Genomic DNA, 27,230 nt, shown 5'->3' with positions numbered 1-27,230 from the left:
GATGCCATAGAAGAACCTTTTTTGTTTATATGGTTCCAAAAAGAACCTTTAATATCTGAAGAACCTTTCTGAGTCACAAAAGGTTCTTTGTGGCTAAAGAAGGTTCTTCAGATTATAAAAAGGTAAGAAAGAGATGGTTCTTTAAAGAACCTTTGACTGAATGGTTCTTTGTGGAACCAGAAATGGTTCTTCTATGGCATCGCTGTGAAGAACCTTTCAAAGCACTTATTACTCTTATCTTTAAGAGTGTAATGGGAGCCAGCTAGTAAGAGCTGTACGGGTAAACCTCACTCCCCTGCTCTCATGAGGCGCACTAGCTACTGATGCTAGAGGCTGTGGTCTTTAGCATCCTTGTTAACGTGCATGTCTCTCATGGAAATGCCAGTTTGAATCCTGCAAGCGTGGTGAGTTGAATCGGAGGGATTACATTGGTGCCATGACCAGGATGGGAGTGAGGTTTAGGAAGGTGAGCGTAATGGAGGCCAGCCATGTAGGTAAACCTCACTCCCATGATCTCAAGAGGCATATTAGTGACTGATGCTAGAGAATGAGGGCTTTAGCATCCTTTTTAGCATGCCTGCCTTCCATGCTGGAAACACCCGTTTAAATTCTGCAAGAGTGGCGGGTTGAACCAGAGGGATTACATTGGTGCCATGACCTAGATGAGAATGAGGTTTGGGAAGGTGAGTGTAATGGAGGCCAGCCATATAGGTAAACCTCACTCCCATGATCTCAAGAGGTACATTGGTGACTGACACTAGAGACTGTGGTCTTTAACGTCCTTGTTAGTATGCCTGCCTCCCATGCTGGAAGCACTAGTTTGAATTCCGCAAGAGTGACGAGTAGAACTGGAGGGATTACTTTGGTGCTGTGACCCGGACTGGAGTGAGGTTTAGGAAGGTGAGTGTAACAGAAGCCAGTTGTCTAGGTAAACCTCACTCCCATGATCTCAAGAGCCAAACTAGTGACTGGATACAGTATTTAGCATCTTTGTAAGCATGCCCGCCTCCCATGCTGGAAACACCAGTTTGAATCCCGCAAGAGTGGCGAGTTGAACCAGAGGGATTACATTGGTGCCATGACCCGGATGGGAGTGAGGTTTAGGAAGGTGAGCGTAATGGAGGCCAGCCGTGTAGGTAAACCTCACTCCCATGATCACAAGAGGCGCATTAGCGACTGACGCTAGAGACTACAGTATTTAGCATCTTTGTTAGCACGCCCGCCTCCCATGCTGGAAACACTAGTTCGAATTTCACAAGAGTGGCGAGTTGAACCTGAGGGATTACATTGGTGCCATGACCTAGATGGGAATGAGTTTTGGGAAGGTGAGTGTAATGGAGGCCAGTTGTGTAGGTAAACCTCACTCCCATGATATCAAGAGGCATATTAGTGACTGACGCTAGAGAATGAGGGCTTTAGCATCCTTTTTAGCATGCCTGCCTTCCATGCTGGAAACACCTGTTTAAATTCCGCAAGAGTGGCGAGTTGAACCAGAGGGATTACATTGGTGCCATGACCTGGATGGAAGTGTGCTTTGGGGGGGGTGAGTGTAACAGAGGCCAGCTGTGTAGGTAAACCTCACTCCTCTGAACTCAAGAGGCACATTAGCCACTGACGCTAGAGGCAGTGGTCATTAGCTCACCTGTCTCCCATGAATCCCACTTGGACCAAGTGAGACGAGTAAAACCGGAGGGTATTTACATATTTGTGTAAAATATTGTTCCTGACAGCTTAAAACAGCTCACCTCAGCTATCCAAAACACAGTTAGCTGCCTTGCCATACATAGTCAACATAGGGAGCTACATTCTAGGCTTGCCTAATTCAAATTTGTTACCTATTCTCAATGGGAAAGTGCCCAAGCAACATTGCTCAAAAAAAGTTGCCCCACAAAATTGCTCAAAAAGTTGCCGCATGTATCATCAGCCTTAAGTGAATGATGTGAAACCTCACAGATCACTCACTTGTGAAGCACAAGATTAAATTCCAATTGATTCCAATAAAGTTTTTCATTAGCATGTTGCTAAGCTATTGACTTACTATGACAAAAACAACCTTTGGTAACAATGGACATCTTGTTACCACTGGCAATCTACAACTGCTGTCAAAAAATCTCATCATGTTGTTAAAATCTATACTCCCATAACATTTTTGGGCAAACTCCATCCATCCATCCATTCTCCAAACTGATTCTTCAAAATGCTGTCTAGGTACCTTACAAGGTCACGAAGCAGAGCTCCAGATTTGTTTAATATTAATGCAAAGCAAACCAGAGAATCTGTTCACTTGTTTGTTTGAAACTGATCAAATAAATCAGGACAGAATGTTACTGGCCATGGATTTGGTGGTTTTAGGGAAATTTTAGAAATCCCCTTCTCCATCTCTCCCCCTTCGTTTCCTTTCTCACTCAGTTTTCCCTACAGCTCAGTACAGTTTTCCTTTCCCGTCACAGTCTCTCTTCATGTCTCTTCAGCTTCTTTTCACCCACTAACCTGAGAAGTATATGATCTCTCTTATTTTCTGTCAATCTCTCTCTTACTATCCATCTCACTCCTTCCCCCACAGGGGTCCTGATCGGTTTCCAAGTTTCTGTTATCACATATGCTTTCACAAACACAATCCCCCTTTCTCTAATCAATAATCAATATGGATGAGCATGATAGATAAGTGCAAGCATAAGGAGCTAGCTGTGGTCAAATAACACATATGATTCTCAGAGGGATCTACCCGGCGTGTATTTTCATACAGGACACAGAAAGGTTAGATGAGGTCATGCTGGAAGAACGTACTAGTTGCTGGAAAGGACTGTTTTCTCTCGCTTTTTCCAGAACATTCTCAAGCTTCCCCAATGACCAGTTATCAAAGTATTAGTTCCTCCCGTGAAGTAAAGTTTGATCACTGGAATGACGAGAAGAACTACAACAAAAACAAAAGGAGGTATTATAATATAAAAAGACTTTCAAGATGTGTCCCATGTTTAGAAATTAAGAATCAAGTTTAAAAACTAATATTTAAATCTAACAACACCATAAATAACCTCATTTAATTTCTTAATAAATGGTTGCAATAGTTATTCTGACGCTGAAAAACTGAGATGTGTTGCCAGTGATTTTGAAACTGTGGGATCTAAATTGAATTATGAGAAGATTCAGTGTGAAAATGCAGAGGCCTGTCATTTTTACAAGAGCTTCACCACACACTTACAAGCTTATTTGGCTTCAGAAGACACTGATTCATTCACTGTGGTTGTATGAATTACTGTTATGATGGCTGTATGCACTTTTAGGAATGTCAACATTTGGGCACTCAGTCACTTGGATTGTGTATGGACTGACATATGGACTGACATGATTACTTCTTTTTTTTTTATCTTTATGTTCATCTGAAGAAAGAAAGTCATATAAATTAAGGATGGCATAAGGAGAGTAAACAATAATGGGATTTATTATTTATTTATTTATTGGTGGACTATCCCTATACCCACACACATCTTTCTCTCAGAGGGTAGTAGATATGTTTGATCTTGCATCTCTGTAGCCTCTCCACTGTGTGATCAATGAACTGCTGCAACTCTCCCACTCTTTCTATCCCTGATGAGTAACAACCTCAAATATTCCTCACATCTGTGCTGTTTTCACACATACACATATAGGGATCAGCCAAACCAGCAAACCAGCATGCAGCAGCGCTCTGACGCCTTTATACATATAAAAACAGTGGCAACCTTAAACTCTAAATATACAGTCTCTCATTTTTAAGACATTTATAGATATCATGAGAAATAGTAATGGTGAGGTTTTGCTTTAGTCAAACACACAGATGATTCACAAGATTGGTGTTTTGAATGGATCTGTGCTTAAATAATTGTAAAGTATTGACTGAAAGAAAACAGCCTTGAAACTCAATCTCCTTCCTAAGAGACCAACTGGCTATGTTTCCCAGAAGCAAACTCTGTGACAGGAACCCTGGATTAGCATGAAACAAGCCATGACATAAGGCAACCTCCTCAGTGAAGTACGTCAGCCAACATATGTAGTTATTTTACACACAGTACAGCAGACATGCTTACACACACACACACAGTTTGACACAGTATACTAGCTATCATAGGGTGGCCTGGAACATTTGTGCAATTTCAAGAAAAGCTTACATAAAATTAGAATTAAAAAAAAATTACTGAAATACACATGCAATGTAATGAAATCATATTACTGTTTTGCATGCTTTTGGTGACATACTGCATAATGTTCCACATCGGTGAGAGTTGTGTAAGCATTGGGACTTTAAGTTGTCCTCATCATATTTCAGGATGTAAAATGAACTTGAAATAAAAACAATATATATGTCACAGATTCACCAGGCTCCACCGACACTCCCTCACAAAGCAGTCTAATCACTGCCACCTTTCCTCAATCTCCACAGTCATCACCAGCACTTTTTAAGTTTGTACCATGCACACAGTCACTGTCTGGTCTATGACTATGACTACTCCTTAAATCGTCCAACTACTTACCTGGAATCCTTACCTCTGTGATTATCTCCTCATCTCTGATACCCAGGATATCTGCTCCAGTCTCCAGCTTTCCTTGCGTTTACCTATACCTAAACCTGAAAGATAAGAAACATTGTTACTCTGGTTTGGCGGAGGAGTGCAACAGATTCCTGCTTCAATGCTCGCTGGCCCCTCAGATGCAACTGCACAGATTCCCCACAACGAGAGTGAAGATCTCCTTCATCATCTCTTTGCTGACTGGAAAGGCACTGCAGTGGGCCAAGACAATCTGGCAGTAATCGGGACCCATCAGACAGTCCCTGGACAGCTTTGTTGCCCACTTCCACAAAGTTTTTGGCAGACCTCTTGGCAACTCACCAATTAGCGATTAGTTGTATCATCTGCGCTAACATAAAATGCCTGTCACTGAGCACTAAAGTTCTGTACATTGGCAGCAACGAGTGGACGAAATGAGCGATCACCCCTCATAACATTTCATCAAAGACTGTCACCACAACTCCAGCTGCAATTTGCTGCATACGATGACACCATCGGCCTTGAGAGATTCATCCAACTTGCCATCAGAGTCTCCCTTCATATGCAGTGATGTATTGCAGAGCACTCAGGGTTCCACTCTACTCACTTCTAAAGTGCTCATTACTACCTCTAATGTGTCTATTTCAGTGACCACCCTTATTGACTCTACAATTTAATCTCTGGGCAACTCTGCCCAACTGGTCATCTTCCAAAAAAACCTCAACGAAAGAGTTACCAAGCCCAGTCTATAAGGGGGGCTTCCCTCAACCGAAGTCTTGTCAGATAACGAGTGGGTCCAATTCAGCTATATGACACTGCAATGGAGACTGCACAGCTGTTATTCAAACATGTCTTCTGTTACTTCAGCCTTCCGGAAGACATTGTCTCTGACCGTGGTTGACAATTCATTTCCAGAGTTTGGAAGGGTTTCTTCAAGCTTCTTGATGTCACTATGAGTTTATGCTCAGGTTATTGGACAAAAGGTCCAAGAGATCAGTTGTTACTTCTGAACCTTCTGCCACTGCCACCAGAACACCTGGAGCTAGTAACCTGCCTGAGCCGAGTATGCACAGAACTCCCTAGGTCAACAGAGCACCAGTCTGACCCCATTTTAGTGCGTACTTGATTACCAACCACCGCTGTTCCAATGGTCCAGGGAAGGGTTCATGGTACCATCTGTGGACTACTGGTTCCAGGAAAGCCAGAGGGTCTGGAACTCAGCTCATTACCATCTGTAGGGAGCCATTCGCCATCAGTAAAATAATGATGATGTCTAGCAGACTTCATCAACAACACCATTCTAACAACCCATGTGGAAGGTATGCAGATACAGCCCAAAGGAAAGATCCTTGGCTCCCAAAAATGACATCCTCGACCCCAAACTACTTACCTCCTTCCACGAGAGACATCTTGATCCTGGTCCTGCAGCACACTGCTAAGGTTGGCCTCCTCAACATCGGGGTCCAAGGCCCTCAGGAGGATCTTGGGGAGGAGGGGTACCGTCACCGCACTCACTGCACATCACACATTCATCACCCTTCCTTTACAATGAGTTCTAATCACTGTTACCTGTCCACCACACTCACCACCAGCACTATTTAAGTTTGCACCAAGCATACATTCACTGTTTGGTCTATGACTAGGACTACTCTTTAAATCGAGCAACTACTTACCTGAACTCCCTACCTTTGTGATTATGTCTTCATCTCCCATATGCCAGATATGTGCTCCCGTATCCAGCTTCCCTTGTGTTCACCTGCCTAAACCTGCAAGATCCGAAACATATCCTTACTATTCTTATTCAGCAACATTGTGGACTATTGTGTGTGTGTGTTTGTGGTGCAGCTCACCTCATTCCTGAACTGCTCATCATCCTCTGCCCAGTTACTATATTTTGCTATGACATAAAAACTAACCTGCCATTTTTTTAAATGTATCTTGACAAGCAACATACATTTACCATTAAAATAATTATTATTAAAGTACATGTCTCAATCACAGGTGTGTTTATAGTACAGGGTCCAAATACATTGTCACATTAAATGCACAGCATAGTAGTGTGACACTAACTTATCTTACCCCACTCTCCTCTAACCAGTTTGTAGGCAATAATACAGTACCGTGCAGGTCTACATATCATGATTGCTTTGATATGCCAGTCGCGAAAACTACAGGCCATGAATTCCACTGTGTAATTCCTTCAGGGACTCGATTAGAACGGCAGCGAGTCATAACTAACAGAAAGCCCCATTCTGAGTATCTGTAAGAGGTGGTTCTTGGCCAAGACAAGCAGAAATATTTTCTTAATTTACCATCGAAAAAATCTCCTGATCTTAATGGTTTTCCCATCTGGAGGAGTTTTTGAACACTTAACAAGTCACAGCTTTCATTAGACTTCTCTGTTAAAATGAGAAAGCTCAGTGATTTTCCAAAGTTCATCGTCCCACAATGCCGAGGTTTGGCAGGGGATGGCAAGCGGCCCTGACTCCAGACAAAAGTCTTTGTGTTAGAGAGAAACTAAAAATGCATTCAATACCAGCACCTGAAACCAATACACTGCAGTATTTTATAACCTTAGTTTGAAAACACGCACAGGTTTTGGCAGCCATGCTGAATAAATTCATGTTACTGCTGTGGAAATACGTGCTAAATGCAGAAAATAAAGAAAGAGTGCTAATGTTATGCTAATGTGCTGTTCAGTTCACATGCAATCCCTCTACAGATGACTAGAAAATATCTGTCAACTGCAACTGAGATAATGATACAGCTAATTTAGTCACAATAACACATATAGCATATCTATACTGTCATTCATAAAATTAGATCACATTTACTTTCTGAAATGGGAGCTAGAACAAAAACTTCACAATTTAAGAAAACTAGTCTAATATATAATAAAAGAGCAGTTTTCAAAATATCATTGGGTCAGGATGTCCAACTACTCAGCAACTTGTCCTAAAACGACTAGCCTTAAAATGAGGTTAACTATTTATCTAGAATATCTTTCTTTTATTTTTCACTAACAGTTGTGATTAACCTGACTGCTAGCCAGTATCAGTCATCTCTGAGAAATTTAAACTCATACCATGCACAGCAGCACTGTTACAGTCTTCAAAGCAGAGCTTTTCGTACAAATTCAGCGCCTTCAACAATCAGTAAATTAATAAAGACAACTAATGTCAGAAATCTGTCTGCTGTAAGCAATGGGCTTTGCATCTAAATGATAAAGATAATTGCAGCATGGTTGAGGTCATGTTTCTAGCGGACTGATGTTTTGTCTGATTTGATGAATAAATCTATCACAGTCAATATCAGGTTTCTTAGTTGGGGTTAGGATTTGCACCCAACCAGAATCTGTGTCATTAGGGCCCGAGCACCGATCGTGTAGAAGTGCCCCTCGAGCTGTTTCACATACATGTATGAAATTCGGCAGACACATGTAACACACCAATACCTACAAAAAAGTCTGCCAGTGCAAAGTCCGAAATGCAACATGAAGTCTGTTATTTTGAATTTTTGCCATTTTCAGTCGTATCTAAACAAACTCCTCCTAGAGATTTAAACCGATTAACAACAAATTTGGGTGTAATCTAAAGCCCTTTGTGACGTAAAATTTTTAAGATCTTGAGTTTTTGTTGAAGGGCGTGTCCGTGACAAACTTCAAAGTTCCGCCATTAAAAAAGGAAGTTGTTATAATTCAGGCATACAATGTCCAATCTGCACCAAAATTCACACATTTTTTAAAAGGTCCTGTCCTGAACACATGCCCATGACTATATTCAGTTATAGCCATAGCGCCACCTGCTGGCCACAGGAAGTAGCATGTTTTACGCTCGAATGAACTCTAATGAACATTATTTGGTCAGTCTGCTCTAAAGGCATTTGCAATGTCAATTTGTGAAGATCTTGAGTTTTCGTTGGAGGGCGTGTCCGTGGTGGCCTGACAAACTTTGATGTTTCGCCATGAAAAAGGAAGTTGTTATAATTCAGGCATACAATGTCCGATCTGCACCAAAATTCACGTGTTTGATAAAAGTCCTGTCCTGAACACATGCAACATATTTAGTTATAGCCATAGTGCCATCTGCTGGCAACAGGAAGTGGCATGTTTGATAAGAGTCCTGGCCAGACCACATCTAAAGCCCAATGTCCTGTTATAATCATAGCACCACCTACTGGCAACAAGAAATGACTTGTTTTACACTAACTTAAACATGCAATGTCGAATCTGCACCAAACTTCACATGTTTGGTAAGAGTCCTCAACTTATTAATATGAAATGATAACTGCAAATCTGTGTCCATTTGTTTCTGTGAATTGCAGTGATCCATTTGTTTCTTTTTTCTGTAGCTTTCGTCAGTCTGTAAAAATATACCTCAGATTTCTTGTCAAATCTCATTGTACAGTCAATCGCAAAGCTGTTTTACATTTAAGATGTGATTTGTCGCAGCATACATGCTGAAAACCAATGCTGCCATTCAGTCTTTTCGCCACTCAGTGGGCATAGCCACAGCCACTCCAGGTGATGATGACATCATGTGCACCCCCTATTCAGTTATAATCATAGCGCCACCTATTGGCAACAGGATATGTCATGTTTTACACTAAAACATCCCATGTTCAATCTGCACCAAACTTCATATGTTCGATTAAAGTCCTGGCTTGAAGACATCTACATGCCATTATTCAGTTTTAGACATAGCACCACCAGCTGGCAGCAGGAAGTTTGGCACATATAAATGACATTTCTCCTATATTTACCACTTTAAATGCATATTGCTGACCGTTCGCTGTCTTCCTAAATCCACAGGGTGGCGGTGAGCAAGGGTGTGAGGTCCCTTTCAGCGCTGCTTGCAGCTTTAATTTTTATTATTTTTATATTTGTATATAGATTTTTTATTTTTATGTCAGTTTTTGTTGTTTTAGTACATCAAGTTAAACCAAATAAAAATGTGAGTATTTATTATGTAGCCTTGCCAACTAGCTGAATTTTTTTTTTTTTTTTTTTTTTTTGTTTATTATTTTTATTTTTTGTCCAGTTAACATTCAAGTGTGATAAACTTGGACACATTCTTAAATATTTTATACCTTCTTGGTTGAATACCATTATATAGTACAGAGACACTAGCTGTGTTTATTTGGACCCCTTGCAATTCAGAATAATAGAAAAACAACTTATATAACCATGTAAATCGAAATAAACTGGCCAAAGTCATTACTTTTTTACAATACTGTATGGTGGTACAAATATAGTGGGTAAATTAAATATTTCAGGCTATAATATCGGAAAATAAATACATAAATAAATAAAGAATCATGAATCTAGTCTTTTGCAACTTTTTAGCAAAATAAAAAGCAAATTAAGATGATTGCTGTTACTTTTTTTATTAAAAATAACAGTAGATAAGTACCTTTCCTGGTGAATTCACGTCTGAGGCATTTTGCCTGAACTTCTCCTGCAGAGTCTCAGCCAGCTGACACAACAGGAAACCGTTATCTAACCTGTCCATGAAGCTCTCAGCTGTGATTTCCACACCTGATGGAAAAGATGACAGAAAGGGATGAATATCCCACAAAAGACTTTGGTTTGATTGTGCTTCATCATACTTATCTTATTTTTATAAATCTGAAATCATTATTGAATTACAGCATAACAGTCAGAAATGAGCTTTTCAGCATCTGGGAATAAATCTGTATATTAAATCAGGGTTGGGGAAATTTATAATTTAAGAACAGGCTAATAACATTCACTCAATGCCATTATTCAAGAACATGCACACAACCATAAATTGAGTGAAATATAATATTTGAGTGACACAGAAATGAAGAACTAAGAAATAACATTCTAAGAAATAACAAAAAAATATGTATATATATTTCTAAAACATTTATATATAAAAACAAATTTATATCCACCTTTTTTCAATAAAAGTGGACGCAGCCATTTGTAAATTTTATGGGTCTGGCTTTCTATCTCTCATCTGTGTCCAGCTTTTTATTAGCTGTACAAAACAGCTCATTTTGCTGCTTGATGTTGCAAATTGGTGTGTCTCACCATATTATTTTAATGCAGTGGTTTTCAAACCTGTCCTGCCCTGCACATTTTGTATGTTTCCTTTATCAGTCTCACCCATAGGCTTACATTCATGCTGAAGAAGGTGGATAGATAATGTTTTAAATATTACTATCATCTCTTGATTCTGGAAATACTTAATATGAGTATGATAACGTATAGGTATTTAAATAAAAAAACAAAAAAAAACATGAATATTAAATCAAAAACTAAGCTTGTGGAATATATGTACACTTCTTCGTATTTAATTTCATCTTAATTTTTGTTTAAATTCAGATTTGAATAACACATCTGCACCAAATTAAATCCAAATTGAATTCATATTCAGAGATTTTAATAACATTCTCAAATCACGGTCTTAATGACGCACAACCCAGTGTCAAATCCAGACATTTGTTGCCGCTATGATTCACAGATAAACACATTTCAGTCTCAAAAACAGACAAGTGCTTGGAAGCAAGCAGCTGATTTATTTTGCAACAGTATTCCAGATGAAACACACACAGAGAGACACACACTCAGTTCTACACACATCAACATGTGGCGGCTGCATTTTACTGACTTCCAGACAATCATTCTTTCTACATGATGTCACTGTAAAACAGGAGGTGGTGGCAGGGGGTTGGGGTATCTGTGGAAAGAGCATATTTTCTCATCCACTATACTTTTTTTTTTCATAGAGAGGGGGCGTCAGTGGTCGAGGGGGTTCAGATGTTTTAATGAGTTCCAAATGTGGTAATTGAGCCCAGTGGAGAGAAGACGGGGAGCTTGTGAAATTCTTTCTGAATGTGCCTCCTTTATTCCCTCTCTAAAAAAAACAAAACCTACACCACCTATCCCATACTATAAATCTAAGAAATTTAAGTAATACATATTGAGAGCAAACTGATTATTTTGATATTATTCAGTAGTCCTAGTAAAATTAATGGGGAATGATTTTTTTCATTATTTATTTATTTATTTATTATATATTTGCAAAAAATACTATTTTCCAGCCCTAAATCTGACCCTTTGTCCAAAACAATCCATATTTAAGAAGGTAGCTCCTTAAAGATTGGTCATTAAACGGTTGTTAACGACTGTTAACGTATCTTCATATTGCAGATGAGTAAGTGTTTTGACACTATCAATATAAGACTCTTATTTATAGAAAAAAGGACTATGAAACCGTTTCTATACGGTTTGCAATGCAGCTGCTGTCAGATCCAGTTCCAATTTCCTGAAAGAGGCCTCTTTCAACAAAAGTTTCTTTGAAAACTCTCCATTACACTGTCTCAAAAACAATCTGCAAGTAAATGCTCTAAACAAACATAATCCTCCAATGCCATTCAAAATTAAACTTGTTCCACTTGGGTCTTTCTGAAGTCAGTACAGAGACACAAACCAAACATGTCAAAGCTTTACTCTTCCATTTGTCCTGCTGTCGGGAGTAGCTCAAGCGCTTGGAGAAACTGAACAGTCAACTGTATACTGCATCCCATGCAGACAGTTTTTAGTGATTATAATTATATTTAACCCTCTGGGCCTCTTCGTTTAGGAGTCACACTTGGCTCCTTCACGGTCAAAAGTAACCGAAGCCTTGAAATGTAACTTTTTTTCAGGACAATTATTGCAAAATATTTTTGTTAAATAATATTTTTTGATTATTATTCAGAATTTAGAGAGCATTTTATGACAATATGCAATATTTATACAATTTTAATTAGCTATTTTACCCCATTACAATTAATATATATTTACATAGTTATTTTATTATTATTTTTCAATAAATGCAACATTTCACATTAAAAGTGAAGTGAGAATTGTGCCATTTGGTGTCATAAAAAAATAAAAACTTGTGTGATGTCCTGTAAGCTCCTGTATAGCTCCCTATACATATATTATACATATATACAGAGGCTTTTGGGTTACCATAGTTTTTTTTTTTTTGGACATATTTTATTAGGTTTTGCTTTTAGATATACATTTAGACATTCTAAAAGACTACTTTTTGTCAAGGTTTAGATATTTTTGGTTAGATTCATATTAGGTTGCATTATGATCATAATCAAACACTACAATTTTGTCAGTAAGGGAACACATGTGTTTCTGTGTGGGTGTCTATTTTGCACTCATAATATTCTAGAGCAGGGGTGGTGAACTCCAGTCCTGAAGAGCCTTAGCCCTGCAGAGTTCAGCTCCAACCCTAATAAAAACTCTACGGCCTGAAGCTTCCTAGTAACCCTTCAGACATTGATTAGCTTGTTCAGGTGCGTTTGATTAGGGTTGAAACAAAACTATGCAGGGCTGCGGCTCTCCAGGACCAACGTTCGCTACCCCTGATCTAGAGTGTCACGTCTTGATTGCTGTGCACTTTTTTTCTGCACAGTGGCTGATTTGTAGTTGGTACCACCAAAAGATTCTCTGAGTCACTTTTGACCACGAAGGAGCCAAGTGTGACTTTTTTTTTCCTGACCCTTATATCCAAATCATGTCCATGATTTTTTTGTGTGTTCACATAGCTAATGCAATAAAAAACACCAAGTGTCATCTCATTTCGATGAAGCTACGATTTTTAAAATGTGAAAATATAAATTTTTTTGGTCAAAAATCACTGAGAGGCCCAGAGGGTTAAATTTGATGCGATATGATGCTAATATCTGGTGTATACTTCTGGTCTATCAGCTGTTAAACGAGTGAATGCCAGTTAACGGGGCTTATGGTGTAATGATGTGAAACTACTCGTCTTGCTAGATACAGATCTATGTTAAATATATACGTCATCTTTTATTTCATGCAGTTGACTGTTGACAAATATGATGCAGGGCAACAACTCCATAAATGCAGTTATGCCCTAGAAATTCAAAATATTGGTGCAAAAAAAAAAAAAAAAAAAAAGCCCCCTGTATGCGTTTTGTCTCATATTTATATGTATCACATATCACACGGGCAGCAAGAGCAATATGACACGAGTACTGATTTTGTCCCAATCTGTCACAAGCTTAAATGTGATTTTATACAACAGTTCAGTAAATAAAAAGTGGATATTGTATTGTATTTTAAACATTATATTATGTGTTTTTGCTCAGTTGTGCAGAGCACAAAAATTTCCTTTGAGGTCGCAGCAGAATTGTTGAGCATCTCCGACCAACAAAGCGGTGTTTAGTTTCTGAATGAATCTGCGTTTTGAATGAATCGTGTGAATCAATGATTCAAAGGCCCATTCATAAAGAGAGCCATTTACTTGTGAATGAATCTACTATTACTATTTGTGAATGAATCAGCCGTTTGAAGGAATCAAATCAAATGAGAGAATGATTCATAAAGACATTTACTGCCACCTGCTGGCAGATTTAGTCTCTTATTTAGAGTATAATTTCATTAAATAATAATAATAAATACATTCTGTCATCATTTACTCACCCTCATGTCTTTTCAAACCTTTCTTTTCTGGAACATAAAAGACAGTATTTTGAAGACTGTTGGTAACAAAGCTGTTTTGGTTACCAATGACTTTCATTATATGAACAAAAAATACTGAGATGTTTCGCAAATTATCTTCTTTTATTTTTTATAATTTACATTAGGTCGTTGCAGCCTAAATGTTTACGCGCAATGAATTTTATGTTGAATCAAATAAAATAATTCTTGCTAATATATATATATATATATATATATATATATATATATATATAGACACACACACGTGAATAGTGATTTGTTCTGGCACATAGCACATAGCCCACATTGCTGCTGGGCATTTCTCTTCTATCTTGACAAATGGCATTCAAGTCCTATGTACTTAGAACTAAATTTCCTAAACTGTTTGTTAAGATTATATTTCAGCAACATCACCAATAAAATCTGTCAACAACTGTACAATAAATGATGCTTCTTTAGCTCCAAACACCACAAATAAATTAAAAGTGCAACAACAATTATTCAAAACACAAATAAGCAAAAAATGCAATAATAGAAAGCCACAAAATGCCAGTGTTTCATGTATACTAATGGATTCTGGTAAGAGTGTCAAATGGTCAAATTGTGTTCCTGTAACACAGATCAGTTTCAGAGATCTGAGCAGCTATTTGTCTAAAAAAACAACACAGAGACAGGCGTAAGCTACTAAAGAGTGTGGATGATCTGGATAGGGAACTAGTGGTTGGTGTGTGGTTGAATATGAAGCCCCTATGCGGCCCACTGTGGCTCCTGGCTTCCTTTTGCTCCAGGCAGACCAAAGACAAAGCCCTGGTTTCAGCTGGCTGTTCACGGCCTGAGAGCTGCCAGAAATTCCACAGACATCCCCCTCTATCCACACACACACACACACACACACACACAGAAGCGGAGCCAGGGCCACGACACACTACCATTCTTCTCTGTTCATAATTTGTCTCGTAGTTAAAATGGTGAGTGGCATTCAGAATCTGATTAATGCTGGGAAATGTTGGGAAAGAAAACAAGGACACAAGCAACCATGCCTGTGCATGCACATAAATCAATTAGATTCATCAAAGAAAAAAATCAAAACAAAAAATAAATGTATAACACAGTAATGGTATGACACACTTATCAGCTTAAATTAAACAAAATAAATGATAATATACAAAAGATAAACAAAGCAAAGCTGGACGTGCTCAAAGCAACCTATGCAAATAATGAAACATGATTTAAACATTTCCTCTACAACATGAACAGAACACACCAGAAGAATGAGGAAGGTCTCGGGACATAGCCTTGTTGCACACCTCATGTAACTATAGGTCAATTACTTGAAAATGTACACATGAACATCCACAGATTGCATTATCAATTGAAATTCTATTAAATCTGGACACACTGTAAATAGAAAAAAAAAAAAAAAAACCATCCAGATATTACTGTACTTTAAGTGCTTATTTCTCCCCATTAAAAATGATTTTTGTTGAGTTAACCTAACTGGTTAAGTTGTCATGATAAATAATATTCTTGATGCACATAAGACCAGTTCATTTAGATATTACCACATTACGGAAATGACTTTATGTTATCTGACAAGCATTAATTGGATGTAGTATTAAATGACTTAATACTATTCTTTTATTATTATTATTATTGTTATTATTTTTATTATTATTATTATTATTATCTTGCTTTCTTTTTAATTCCCTATTTCAATTTAATTAATTAAATGGTTACATTTCATTTTATAGTATGTGTACTTACAGTGTACTTACCTCACAAAGTACTAGGAAGTATAAGGTATGGGTTAGGGTTAAGTTTAGAGGTAGGTTCAGGGTTAGTATCTAATTATTAGCCTGTTTTTGTAAGTTCACAGTTCATGTGGAATGGGACTATAAAAATAAAAATGTGCTACTAGTTCACTTCAGCAGAAGTATGATATTATTACTAACCTATATCGTATTAGGATTAGCCTTTATTACTAGGCAGATTAATTTGCCAGAAATATGGTTTAAAGGAGAACTCCACTTCCAGAACAACAATTCACAGATAATGTACTCACCCCCTTGTCATCCAAGATGATCATGTCTTTCTGTCTTCAGTCGTAAAGAAATTGTGGTTTTTGAGGAAAACATTTCAGGATATTTCTTCATATAATGGACTTGATTGGTGCCCTGATGTTGAACTTCCAAAATGTAGTTTAAATGCAGCTTCAAAGGGCTCTAAACGATCCCAGCCGACGAAGAAGGGTCTTATCTAGTGGAACGTCATTTTTTATCGGAAAATAAAAATTTGTATACTTTTTAAGCACAAAAGCTTGTGTAGCACAGGCTCTGGGATGTGCGTTCACATACTATTGAATTATGTCGAAAGGTCACGCCGAATGTAGGCGGAACCACAGACCCAGTGTTTACAAAGCGAACGCACAAAGAAAGTGCAAGTAAGTCAAAGATGTTGGACGATTCTGAAGTTGTAGGAGAAAATAAGATGGAGTTTTTCGACATACTCTACCTTTTTGAGCCGGAGTACACAGACGATGAACTTGCACGTGATTTGTAGTAGTGATAGGAAGTTCAGATCATTTTACTGACTCTGACATTTGAGTCTTGTTCAGCAAAATTAACTAATCTTTTTTCGAGCCATTTTGTTCATTTTAGCAAAATGTAAATAAAATGTTACGTGTTACTTCCCTAACACATCTACTGCTTACACAAACATTGATTACCCTACAAACAAGACAAAACTATAATGCTATAAGAAACAGAAAAGATTAATTCATTGTTTACCTGGGTCTTTAGGTCTATGATTAGCTCACCTCACCTCTTATCTGAGAAGTTTTCGGGTTTGAATTGTTCGTTCATCACGTGACAGCCCCATAAGATAAACGAACGACTCGAAAAACCCGAAGACTCGAAACAGGTCAACTCATTCCAGATCAGAACCTAATAGGATGTCGCCCATGCGCAACTGAACGAATCATTCCCCGAGACGACTCGTTCTTCCCGAGTCACATTAAAGATTTGTTCAAAATGAACGACCCATCACTAATTCGTAGCATCATGAACACGCATCCCAGAGCCTGTGCTACATGAGCTTTTGTGCTTAAAAAGTATGCAAATTTTTATTTTTCGAAAAAAAATGAAAGATTTTTTTGTTAGATAAGACCCTTCTTCGTCGGCTGGGATCGTTTAGAGCCTTTTGAAGCTGCATTTAAACTACATTTTGGAAGTTCAAAATCGGGGCACCAATCAAGTCCATTATATGAAGAAAAGTCCTGAAATGTTTTCCTCAAAAACCATAATTTCTTTACAACTGAAGACACAAAGACATGAACATCTTGGATGACAAGGGGGTGAGTAAATTATTTGTAAATTGTTGTTCTGTAAGTGGACTTCTCCTTTAATTTATGGTTTAATCAACGGTTGATGTCAGAAAAAAAAGACTTCTGAAGCATTTTCCTGTTCCTTAAATGCTGATACACATATATCTACATTGCTCTTCTATAACATTGTTTTTTTCCCACTCTATTATGCTCTTTTACAAAGTCTCGATTTTGTTTTGGAGGTGTACTAGAACTAGAATGTTCTTATGCTTGGTGGTTCGAAAAACACATTAATTTTCACATAATTTACATTATTACAATACCTTTCTCCCAGCCTGGCACAAATGGCTTGATTAGTTCCGGGTTTAATGAAGGCCCGCCTTCCGAAAAACTAAATGTATTGTGATTGGTTAGCTGTCCCACTGCATTGTGATTGGCGAACAGCCAATGTTTCAGTACTGCCACGCCCCTTCTCGAAGTAGCAAGTTCCATGTACAACTGTTAGCACAAGCTATTAAAGTGATTCTTGCATTTTAAATATGGATATTTTTCTTACAAAAATGCATGGATTGTGAGGCACTTTTTATTATGGATGGATGCACTTTATTGGACTTGTTTTGGACTGATGAAGAGAAACACATGTCTATGCCGTTCTAAAGCTTGGGAGTACCAGGATAATATTTAATATAACTCCAATTGCATTCGCCTGAAAGAAGGAAGTCATATACACCTAGGATGCATTGAGGGTGAGTAAATAATACGCTACAGTAGTGTTGGGTTCTTATGCAAGATCGCCAATACATTATATTATCGTGCTAATTTAATTATTTACATACTTAGTTTCATTGCCGAAACCAGCTCCAGCATAATGTGACTTAATTTGTATTTAACATGACAACAATTGAATAAAAACATTGCAAGTTACTAATTATAATACTTACATTTACTTAGTAAAAAGCAGCTACAGAAAATGAGCAAAGAACATCATCACTGATTAGCCTAGCCTAGTACAAGTTTATGCATTAAAAAAAAAAAAAACACTCACGTTATAAGTGAATCTATCTACACTGTATGATGAATAAATTTCTTACCACACACTGCACACGTCTGCGGCGCGTCAGGGCTCTGACACGGCCACCAGAGATAATCGCGGTCAATGCTTGTTCACATCAGCCGCACCTCCGCACTTGTTTGACCCTATACTGCACATCTACGGTGTGGCTCTGACACGGCCACAGAAGCAGATCATGGCCACTCTAGTCAATGCTTGTGTTTATACCCGCCACATCATGGCTCGTTGAAGCATCCTAGAAGTGGCTCTCCGTGCTGCATTGCTAAAGTTAGGCTAATCCCCACCTCGTCCCACCCCCCAACCATTCGAATATCGAATATTTTTAACTTTGAGATGTATATCTTTGTAGATTTTTTAATCCCAAAAATACACACCACACACTGACTAAAATTCAGAAAGTGAAAAATCATAGTAGGACCCCTTTAATTATTCACTCTAACTCCAATCCTGTAAAGCCGCGATCACACTAGACTTTGAGCATGCAAAATTCCCTTGGATGCTGCAGTTGTTGTGATATGATGTCATGCTCTGCAGGGTCTTTTTTTAAAATAAACTTTTTTCAACACATAACCAATAATCATGCACCTAAAATGTAAATACATACAATCTACTCCATTTTCCAGCAGCTCTGCAGTTTTAAATTTATGTTTTGTTTTTTTTTATTCAGCTACGAGGTCATGCTGTGACGTATCAATGTGCTGTTGGTCACACAGTGTCACGTGAATCAAATTTACAGGTCAGATTTCACAGAGCTTGAACTTTGTAATGCAGCAAATGCAAAAACTTTTTGCACGGGCTTGCGTTTCCGATCTGACGCATTAAACTGCGTATGAATGGAAGTCAATGGAATGAAAAGTGTAGGTCCAGAAAGGTAGTAAGGACATTGTTAAAATAGTCCATATGACATCAGTGGTTCAACCGTAATGTTATGACACTACTAGAATACTTTTCAGTATTCAGAGGAATACTGAAATATATTCAGAGGAAAGCATGTGTATGCATCATAGTACTCTGCATAATGATACTAGGGTGACACGGAGAAGAAGAATTGTTGAATAAAGTTGGTATTTTAGTTTTTTTTTTCATACACAAAAAGTATTTTAGTATCTTCATAAAAATTACCACTGATGTCACATGGCCTATTTTGTTGATGTTCATGGTGCCATTCTGGACCTTGAACATGGCAGAACCATTGCTGTCTATGGAAGGTCAGAAAGGTCTCGGATTTCATTAAAAATATCTTAATTTGTGTTCCAAAGATGAACGAAGGTCTTACGGGTTTGCTATCCCTTTAACTCACAACAGATCATTTTTGCTGTGATTTTTTTACAGAGAATCACTGATATGAAAAACACAGGAACTGCTAAAGCACTGAGGTAGGAACAGCTTGACTTACCCAGCATGCTAGAGAGCCAGAGCGCCAGGTCTTCCTTCATGGGCAGCAAACTGGCCTCATGTCTGCTGGCCAGCCACTGACTGTACTGCTGCAGATCTGTGAGGCCCGGACCAGCCGGCTGCTGCTTACTGCTCAGAGGACTGAACATGCTTCAGAAAACAGAGAATAAGAGAGTAACTAATTAAACTAAACATTAATTCAATCATTTGACTTTGAAGAAATCCCTTGTTTCACGTTCCCACAAAGCACAAAAGTCATCTGATCATTCAGTTTCTGTTGTTTCACAGTGGACTCTTATCCTCTATACCAATCTTCTCATCACAGTCCAGCTCCGGGCTCTATCTTCTCTGTCCTGTGATATTATATTCACTCCCTTTTTTTTTTCTTTTAGACAGAACAGACACACAATGTGCGGCTTCTCTCCCAGTCCTGCCCTAGTGCGATTCTTTTGACCCGAAGGCTCTTTACACAAATGAACATGCTTTTCCAATGAAACAACAGAACTAGTTGCAATTTCACAATTAGATCATTTGGATTAAATATAATCAAAGTCAAAAGTTGACATACACTTTGCAGAATCTGCAAAATATTAATTATTTTACCAAAATAAGAGAGATCATAAATATGCATTTCAATTTTTATTTAGTACTGACCTGAATAAGATATTTCACATAGAAGATGTTTACATATTGTCCACTTAAGAAAATAATAGCTGAGTTTATAAAAACGACCTGTTTAAAAGTTAACATAATGCTTGGTTCTTAATACTGTGTTGTTACCTGAATGATCCACAGCTGTGTTTTTTTCTTTAGTAATAGTTGTTCATGAGTCTCTTGTCCTGAACAGTTAAACTGCTGCTGTTCTTCAGAAAAAATCCTCAGGTCCCACAAATTATTTGGTTTTTCATCACTTTTGTGTATTTGAACCCTTTCCAACATTGACTGTATGATTTTGAGATCCATCTTTTCACACTGAGGACAACTGAGAGACTCATATGCAACTATTACAGAAGGTTCAAACGCTCACTGATGCGAAGGAAAAAATCTACATTAAGAGTTGGGGGGTGAAAACTTTTTGAATTTGAAGAGGGTAAATTTTACTTATTTTGTCTTCTGGGAAACATGCAAGTATCTTCTGTAGCTTCTGAAGGGCAGTACTAAATGAAAAAAAAAATATGATATTAAGGCAAAATAAGAAAAAATGTACACATTTTCATTCAGTTCAAAAGTTTTCACCCCCTGGCTCTTAATGCATGTTTCCTTCTGGAGCATCAGTGAGTGTTTGAACCTTCTGTAATAGTTGCATATGAGTCTCTCAGTTGTCCTCAGTGTGAAAAGATGGATCTCAAAACCATACAGTCAATGTTGGAAAGGGTTCAAATACACACAAATGCAGAAAAAGAAGAATTTGTGAGACCTGAAGGATTTTTCTGAAGAATAGCAGACAGGGAAAACAAGCAACTCCACAAACTCATCTTTTTATTATAACAGCTCTTGTTGTTAAAGGAGCATTTCCTTGTTTGTCTAAGGAAGTTTTACTTCTCTGTAATAACCTGACGCTATTTGCAGAGGAATATGTACGAATCCAGTTGAAAATATATCAGTGATCTATGTAAACACTGATAAAGGCACTACATTCTCATGTAATTCTAGTGAATCCTGCTGATCAGATGAGTTAATCTGGTTCTTTTGAATGTATAAAAGCTTGTTACTTCGTATCATTGCTGTTTGAACATTATTCAAGAATTAGAATGCATTACAGGCTGTGGCAGTGGTTTGGTGTATTATAAAATGCAGATAAGTGGTGATAATATGTGAATGTCAGCCAGCATTGCGAGGGATTTCCCCTTACCCATAATTCATGTGAGGAACAAGAGAGGCGTTATGAGTTCTGAGAAGTGTAAATATCTTCAGTGATGCAGAACAGGACCTCTTCCTAAGTTTTGCTCTCCTGTATCCCACTAAGCAACCTGGGAATGAGGCCTCGGGTCCAACAATCGTCACATTGTTGCGGTGGGCTCTGAATGGCTGGCAGGCGAAGGCGAACTGAAAGTCAATCTGTATATTTTCCTTGTCCCACAAAACAGTACGCCAGAGTTCACTTTACCTGCCAAACGTCTATCAGATAAAGCCAGATCTTTTGGCTTTCTATCTTTCTGAAAGAGCTCCTGTGCTGGAAAAGGTTGAAAGAAAGAGAAACCAGAGAAATCAAAGAGGTGTTACTGGCTCTCTAAACAATAAAAAGAGGACACGCTGTCCCATATGGACAAAGGCAAGGTGAACAGCAGTCCACTAATAATATCAGAGCTGTCTGTCTGCTCTTAATATTTCCCAGACAGATTCAGTGTTCATCAGGGGTTGAGTGAGAAAGCTGATACGAGAGACTGACTTTATTAGCGGTGCTTGCATCATTATTATTTTTCTAAGCAATCTGATCTGGCAGAGAATAAAACGGATGAGATAAATTCAGAATAGTTACACTGAAGGAGGGAGCCAAGAAATATCTAGAGACCAGAATATCACAGGGACTTAGGAGTGGGCTATTCTGACTTAATTAGTGAGAAACCACTAAGAAACAATGGCTTGGAAAACCCCCACATTTAGAAAGTTGTTTCTGGGACAGTGTACAATCTAAGTACTAGTATGTATTGCCGATATATGTACCCTAAAGGAATTAATATGCACCCTTTAGGGATAAATAAGGTTCAAAGATGTACCTTCTTACCTTTTGAACCTATTTTTTTTTAGTAACCACAGTGGATAAGGGGCAACGACATGACACTGTTAATGTAATTATCTGTTAATTTATGCACAGTACATTAAAAATGCAGTTCATAAAAACTTTGACCTGATTATATATTTTCTGTGAGGAACAAAATTTTACAAAATTATTTCTGACTTAAAATTCAGTGTTATTTATTACTATTGTATAAATATTTCATTTATTTTATTTTATTTATTTACATAAAAATGTTGGTTATAGAACCGTTTTATCTTAAAGAAAATGTTAAAAATTCTATATTAAAAGAAAGAAATTCTTGTTTGCAGTTTGTTTTTTTGTTTTTTTTTAAACAAATTTTAAAAATGTATATATTTTAAATCCAATATTTGAATAATCATTTTTCACATTTTTATAATAAGGCATGGTTATTAAAATGTCTCCTTAAAACGTAATATTTATGAATTAATAATAGATTATGTAAAATATTTACTTGTAAAAAAAAATGTTTTACCTTGAAAAATATAATTAAATCATAATTAAAATATTGGTCCCACTTTATAATAGGTGGCCTTAACTATGTACTTACATTTAAATTAATCATTTTATACATTGCACTTAAAAATACCTGCATGTAATTACATCTGTAATTAATTTATGCAGTTACATTGATTACACCTTAACCCACCCTTAAACCTACCCATACCACCCTAACCTTAGCCGTATATGACCTCAATAACAGCAAAAATGCTTTGTAATACAATATGAACACAATAAATACATTGTACTTATTTTTTCATGTAAGTAGATAGTAGTTGAGGCCACCTAATATAAACTGGGAACAAAATATTAGATGCAGAAGATTTTTTTTTTTTTTTTTTATTAAAATCACGGGTTATAAAATCTCGGTATAAACTGGATTTCCCTTTCTATACCTTTCTTTTTCACAATATCTCCTATTTGCCACAGGCCATTAAGCAGCAACCCAGAACACTCTACTAGTAATGAGTGGACAAGTACCATTCAGATTTTCTTCCAAGTGATTCTTAAATAAAACAGACATGCATTTAAGTCTTTGTCGTTTCTCTAGGAGTGCTCAGCATTTCCTGACACATGACATCTACACAACTGCATGCTCACCACCTGGAAACTGATGCTCGGCAAACACAAACCCGCAGAGTTCACAGATAGAGAGGACATTTACAGTGCATTCAACACCACACACATATGAACACACATACTGGGCACACATGGCTGAAACCAAAGATCAGTGTACAGTGTGACATAGACAAACCTTTAGCTAGGACTATATTAAACGATATTCTTTCACAGTCAGTATTTTTCTAGCAGACAATTGTGACAGTGGAGCGATATAAAGGCAATAGGTGTTTACCATATGTTGTATGCATTTCCATAAACCATAAATGACCTTGACTAATGCAGAACTTATAACTGATAATACTTCAGCTGGCATATCTGATTCTGTTGCAGTTATTTGAGCCTCAGTGCTGTGTCATGTTCAACAAGCACAGAACACACATTGTATTCTGTCCTTAAAGGACAGTGAAGGGTAAATCACATACACACAGGACTGTACATCTCAATGCAGTGTTCATCTATACGTATCACATTGTTTAAAATACAATCCAAATTTTGGCCTTTTGCATGCAAGTTTATTAAGTGTATTATAGATGTAGTCTAGTTGTCTGCACAATCCAGTTACTTAATTTTGAACGTATCACCCTGGCTTTAATTATGTTTACAGGCTATTACACACTTTAACTGTTAGTTTTTAAATGCACAATAACTAATTTTACTGAGGCAGCTCATATGAAAGAAAAACTCAAATACCTTCGGCAGCCTGAGGAGAAAAAGTTTTGTTTTCTGTTTTCAAGTGGGCATGCTTGACATTTTATGACTAATATATTTCAAAGCCGCTGGTGCTTTCATGAGCTATTTTTGACACAAAGAGAAACCACAAAAACAGACTGCATTGGACAGATGAATCTAAAATATGAAATGCATTCCCCAAAAACTTTTTTTTTTTTTTTGCAAAAAAATATGTATTTTGCCATCTTAAAGGTATATTTTTTTTAAATTACTATGGTTTCTTTTATTAAGAATATCTATCTTATACCTATCTTATTTCATTAAGATATCTATCTATCTATCTATCTATCTAAGGAAAAAGCATTTGTCTTTGACAGAAATATACACTTACCCTCCACAATGCACTGCCTGCAGTCGGTTCTTTAACAGTAGACGGTCGTTTCCAATGAATTCATGCTTTTCTCACGCACAGGGTCTTCAGACTGTTGTTCACCGTGACACTGAGTCTCAAAGATCCGTCTGTCATTGCGGGTCTCAGTTCAAAGTGCGCTCCTGCGATAGACACATCGCGCAATCTCACCGCCTCCCTGGGAGACGCGACGCGACGCGCCTTTATCTGCGGGACTGGGAGCCACGGAGTTGCAAGAGAGCATAAAACGAGCCCCGTAGTAGAGGGGAAAAAAATCTTAACTGACCGGGAAAATAAAAGGGTAATAAAAAACGTATTTATAGTGAAGATAAAAAGTAAAATAAAATAAGCTACAAAACTTGCTTTCACTAAAACGCACTTTCATTTGTAAAATGAGAATGTGTTTATACGTTTCAACATGCGTTGAATAAGCTATTTTGATCAAGTATTGTTTTGCGTAAAATAATCTAACTAAACTTGGGTTGTGTAAAAGTTTTACTTGAACAAATTTAGAACTTTTATTCTGAAATATTGCCGTGGAAGTTCAGTACCGCGAATACGGTGACGTCGTTCGCACTCTCAGCCAATAGCGAATCGAGAACGAAGCACGCGGACTGAATCCGAACTTAGTTCCGTGCGCACGTTGATTTGTTTATGTTTCTTTGAACACAGCCAAGAGAGAGTCTCATGGAGGCTGTGCTGAGACACCTGAACAACATACTGGAATTACTGGCCGTGTCTCAAACTGACCGCGTACGTGAATGGGACCGTCACACCACGCTCCGGGCGTTTCAGTGGGCTGAGTACTGCGAGCAGCTCCACTCCCGCTTCCAGTCCAACCTCACGGTCCGCTCCGCGCTGGAGTCCGGTCTGAATGACACTAAGCAGCGCCTGCAGGAAACTCTGCCATCGTACTCTCCAGTCATGTTCTCTGAACTGGCTCAGTGTCAACACATGTTGCTCGTTAATTTACTCAGAAACCCTTCCGCGGAGAGCTCCGTTATCCGAGTGCTTTTCACAGATGAACAGGAATCCCGGTTTGATCAGAACAGCCTCATTATGTGCAAATCAGCGTTTAATCTGTTATGCCGCACGCTGGACAGGACTTGTCATGCTGGGTTACAGACTGAAGCAGTGGTCAGAGGCAAACTGCTCGGGAAGCTCTTGAACTCTGTGCTGAGTCGGTCTGGTAATGACGAGTATGCGAGAACACTGCTGGATTCCATCCTTCATGACAGCGCGGGAAAACTGGAAAGCCTTTGTGACATCATAGCAGCTGCGCTCCTTCCAACTAATGACGAAACGAGCTCCGTCACTCAGCACTTTATCATCGCCTGGCTGCGGGACCACGATGGATGTTTCAGCAAACTGTGCAGATCTCTTTCTCCTGCTGTTTGTACTGTCCTCTCCCGACAGTCTTCAGAGTTTAAACACGCATATTTGGGTGTTTTGAAACAGTGGGCGTCCTGCTTGGAGTTTGACGTCTTGGAGAGTCTATGGGTGCAGACGTCAGATGGGCCAGTTACCTTCAACATGCTGACTGATCGATTTAAAGATTTATTAAATTCAGGACCACCATTAAAAGAGGAGACAGAAACTGAACTCAAAACACTCAAACACGAAGCGGGAGACTTTAATGTGAAAGGCATTAATATATGGACTGATCTAATCATCCAGCTAAAGCTGTAAATACATCAGATTTAAAGTTAAAATGGCTATTATTTGTTCAACATTTTATGTTATTTAACAATATGGTGTGTGCACTTTTCCCACACTTTTTATAATTATTATAACATGTTTTAAAAATATTAATTAAAAGACAGAAATTACTTTTTTTTCTCTCTTTTTTCATTGTAATCATTGTAGGCTATTATTATTATCATCATCATTATTATCATTATTATTATTATTATTATTGCTGCTGTTGTTGTTGTTTTATTACAAGAGCCATAATATCCATTTATTATTTCTACAGGGATTTTTTTTTTCTTTTTTTAATATTTGAAATTTCTGAACATGATTTTGCTTTTCAACACTGAAAAAATGTAAAGAAGGAGAAACAACCCTCAGCTTCAGTCTTCCAGCAGATAGGGGGCGACAGTGCTCTTTACACCATCAGCCATGTGCTTTATCTGAGTGTTGAGTTCCCTGTGGTATTTTATTTACAGCTGAATAATTAATAAAGCTCTTAAATAGTAGGCTAACAGTTATGTTTGAAGTTTCTGTATTTCCTAAGGAATTATTTAATTCAGTAGATCAGTGATATTCAGCCTCATTAAATTTATATATATAGAGCCATAATATCCATTATCCATTTTATATATATATATATATATATATAATTTGTTATGCATACATAGAGCAAAACAAAGATTTTTAATGTTTTTTTAAGAAATCTGTTCTGCTCACCAAGCCTGCATTTATGTGACCCAAAATACAGCAAAAGCAGTAATATTGTGAAATA

The 27,230-nt window shown here is 37.7% G+C and overlaps 2 protein-coding genes across 3 annotated transcripts in view; one reads left to right on the top strand and one right to left on the bottom strand.

The window, feature by feature from the left end:
* The window catches only part of LOC127156573 (growth arrest-specific protein 2), a 42,007-nt gene extending 16,848 nt beyond the window's left edge, over positions 1-25,159 (bottom strand). The window contains exons 1-3 of one of the 2 annotated variants that reach the window (XM_051099520.1): positions 24,749-25,159; positions 19,810-19,958; positions 9,938-10,062 (exon numbers count right to left, since the gene is read on the bottom strand). In XM_051099520.1, the coding sequence (XP_050955477.1) occupies positions 9,938-10,062; positions 19,810-19,957 (273 nt within the window). In that variant the 5' untranslated portion in view covers position 19,958; positions 24,749-25,159. The remainder of the gene's footprint in view (positions 1-9,937; positions 10,063-19,809; positions 19,959-24,748) is intronic. The other variant, XM_051099521.1, reaches the window with a different exon arrangement.
* A 187-nt stretch (positions 25,160-25,346) lies between these two features.
* On the top strand, positions 25,347-26,595 carry fancf (FA complementation group F). The gene has a single exon (XM_051099522.1). The coding sequence runs from the start codon at positions 25,454-25,456 to the stop codon at positions 26,453-26,455; it is 1,002 nt and encodes a 333-aa protein (XP_050955479.1). The 5' UTR covers positions 25,347-25,453; the 3' UTR covers positions 26,456-26,595.
* Positions 26,596-27,230: the final 635 nt, after the last annotated feature.

Source organism: Labeo rohita, chromosome 25 (assembly GCF_022985175.1).
Source record: "Labeo rohita strain BAU-BD-2019 chromosome 25, IGBB_LRoh.1.0, whole genome shotgun sequence".
Taxonomy (NCBI): Eukaryota; Metazoa; Chordata; class Actinopteri; order Cypriniformes; family Cyprinidae; genus Labeo; species Labeo rohita.
The sequence above is the reverse complement of the archived record's forward strand: the minus strand, read 5'-3'. Positions and strand labels throughout refer to the sequence as shown.

What these genes read in the sequence shown, in the direction of transcription:
- fancf (XM_051099522.1), top strand. Translation starts at nt 25,454, where the DNA reads ATGGAGGCTGTGCTGAGACACCTGAACAACATACTGGAATTACTGGCC.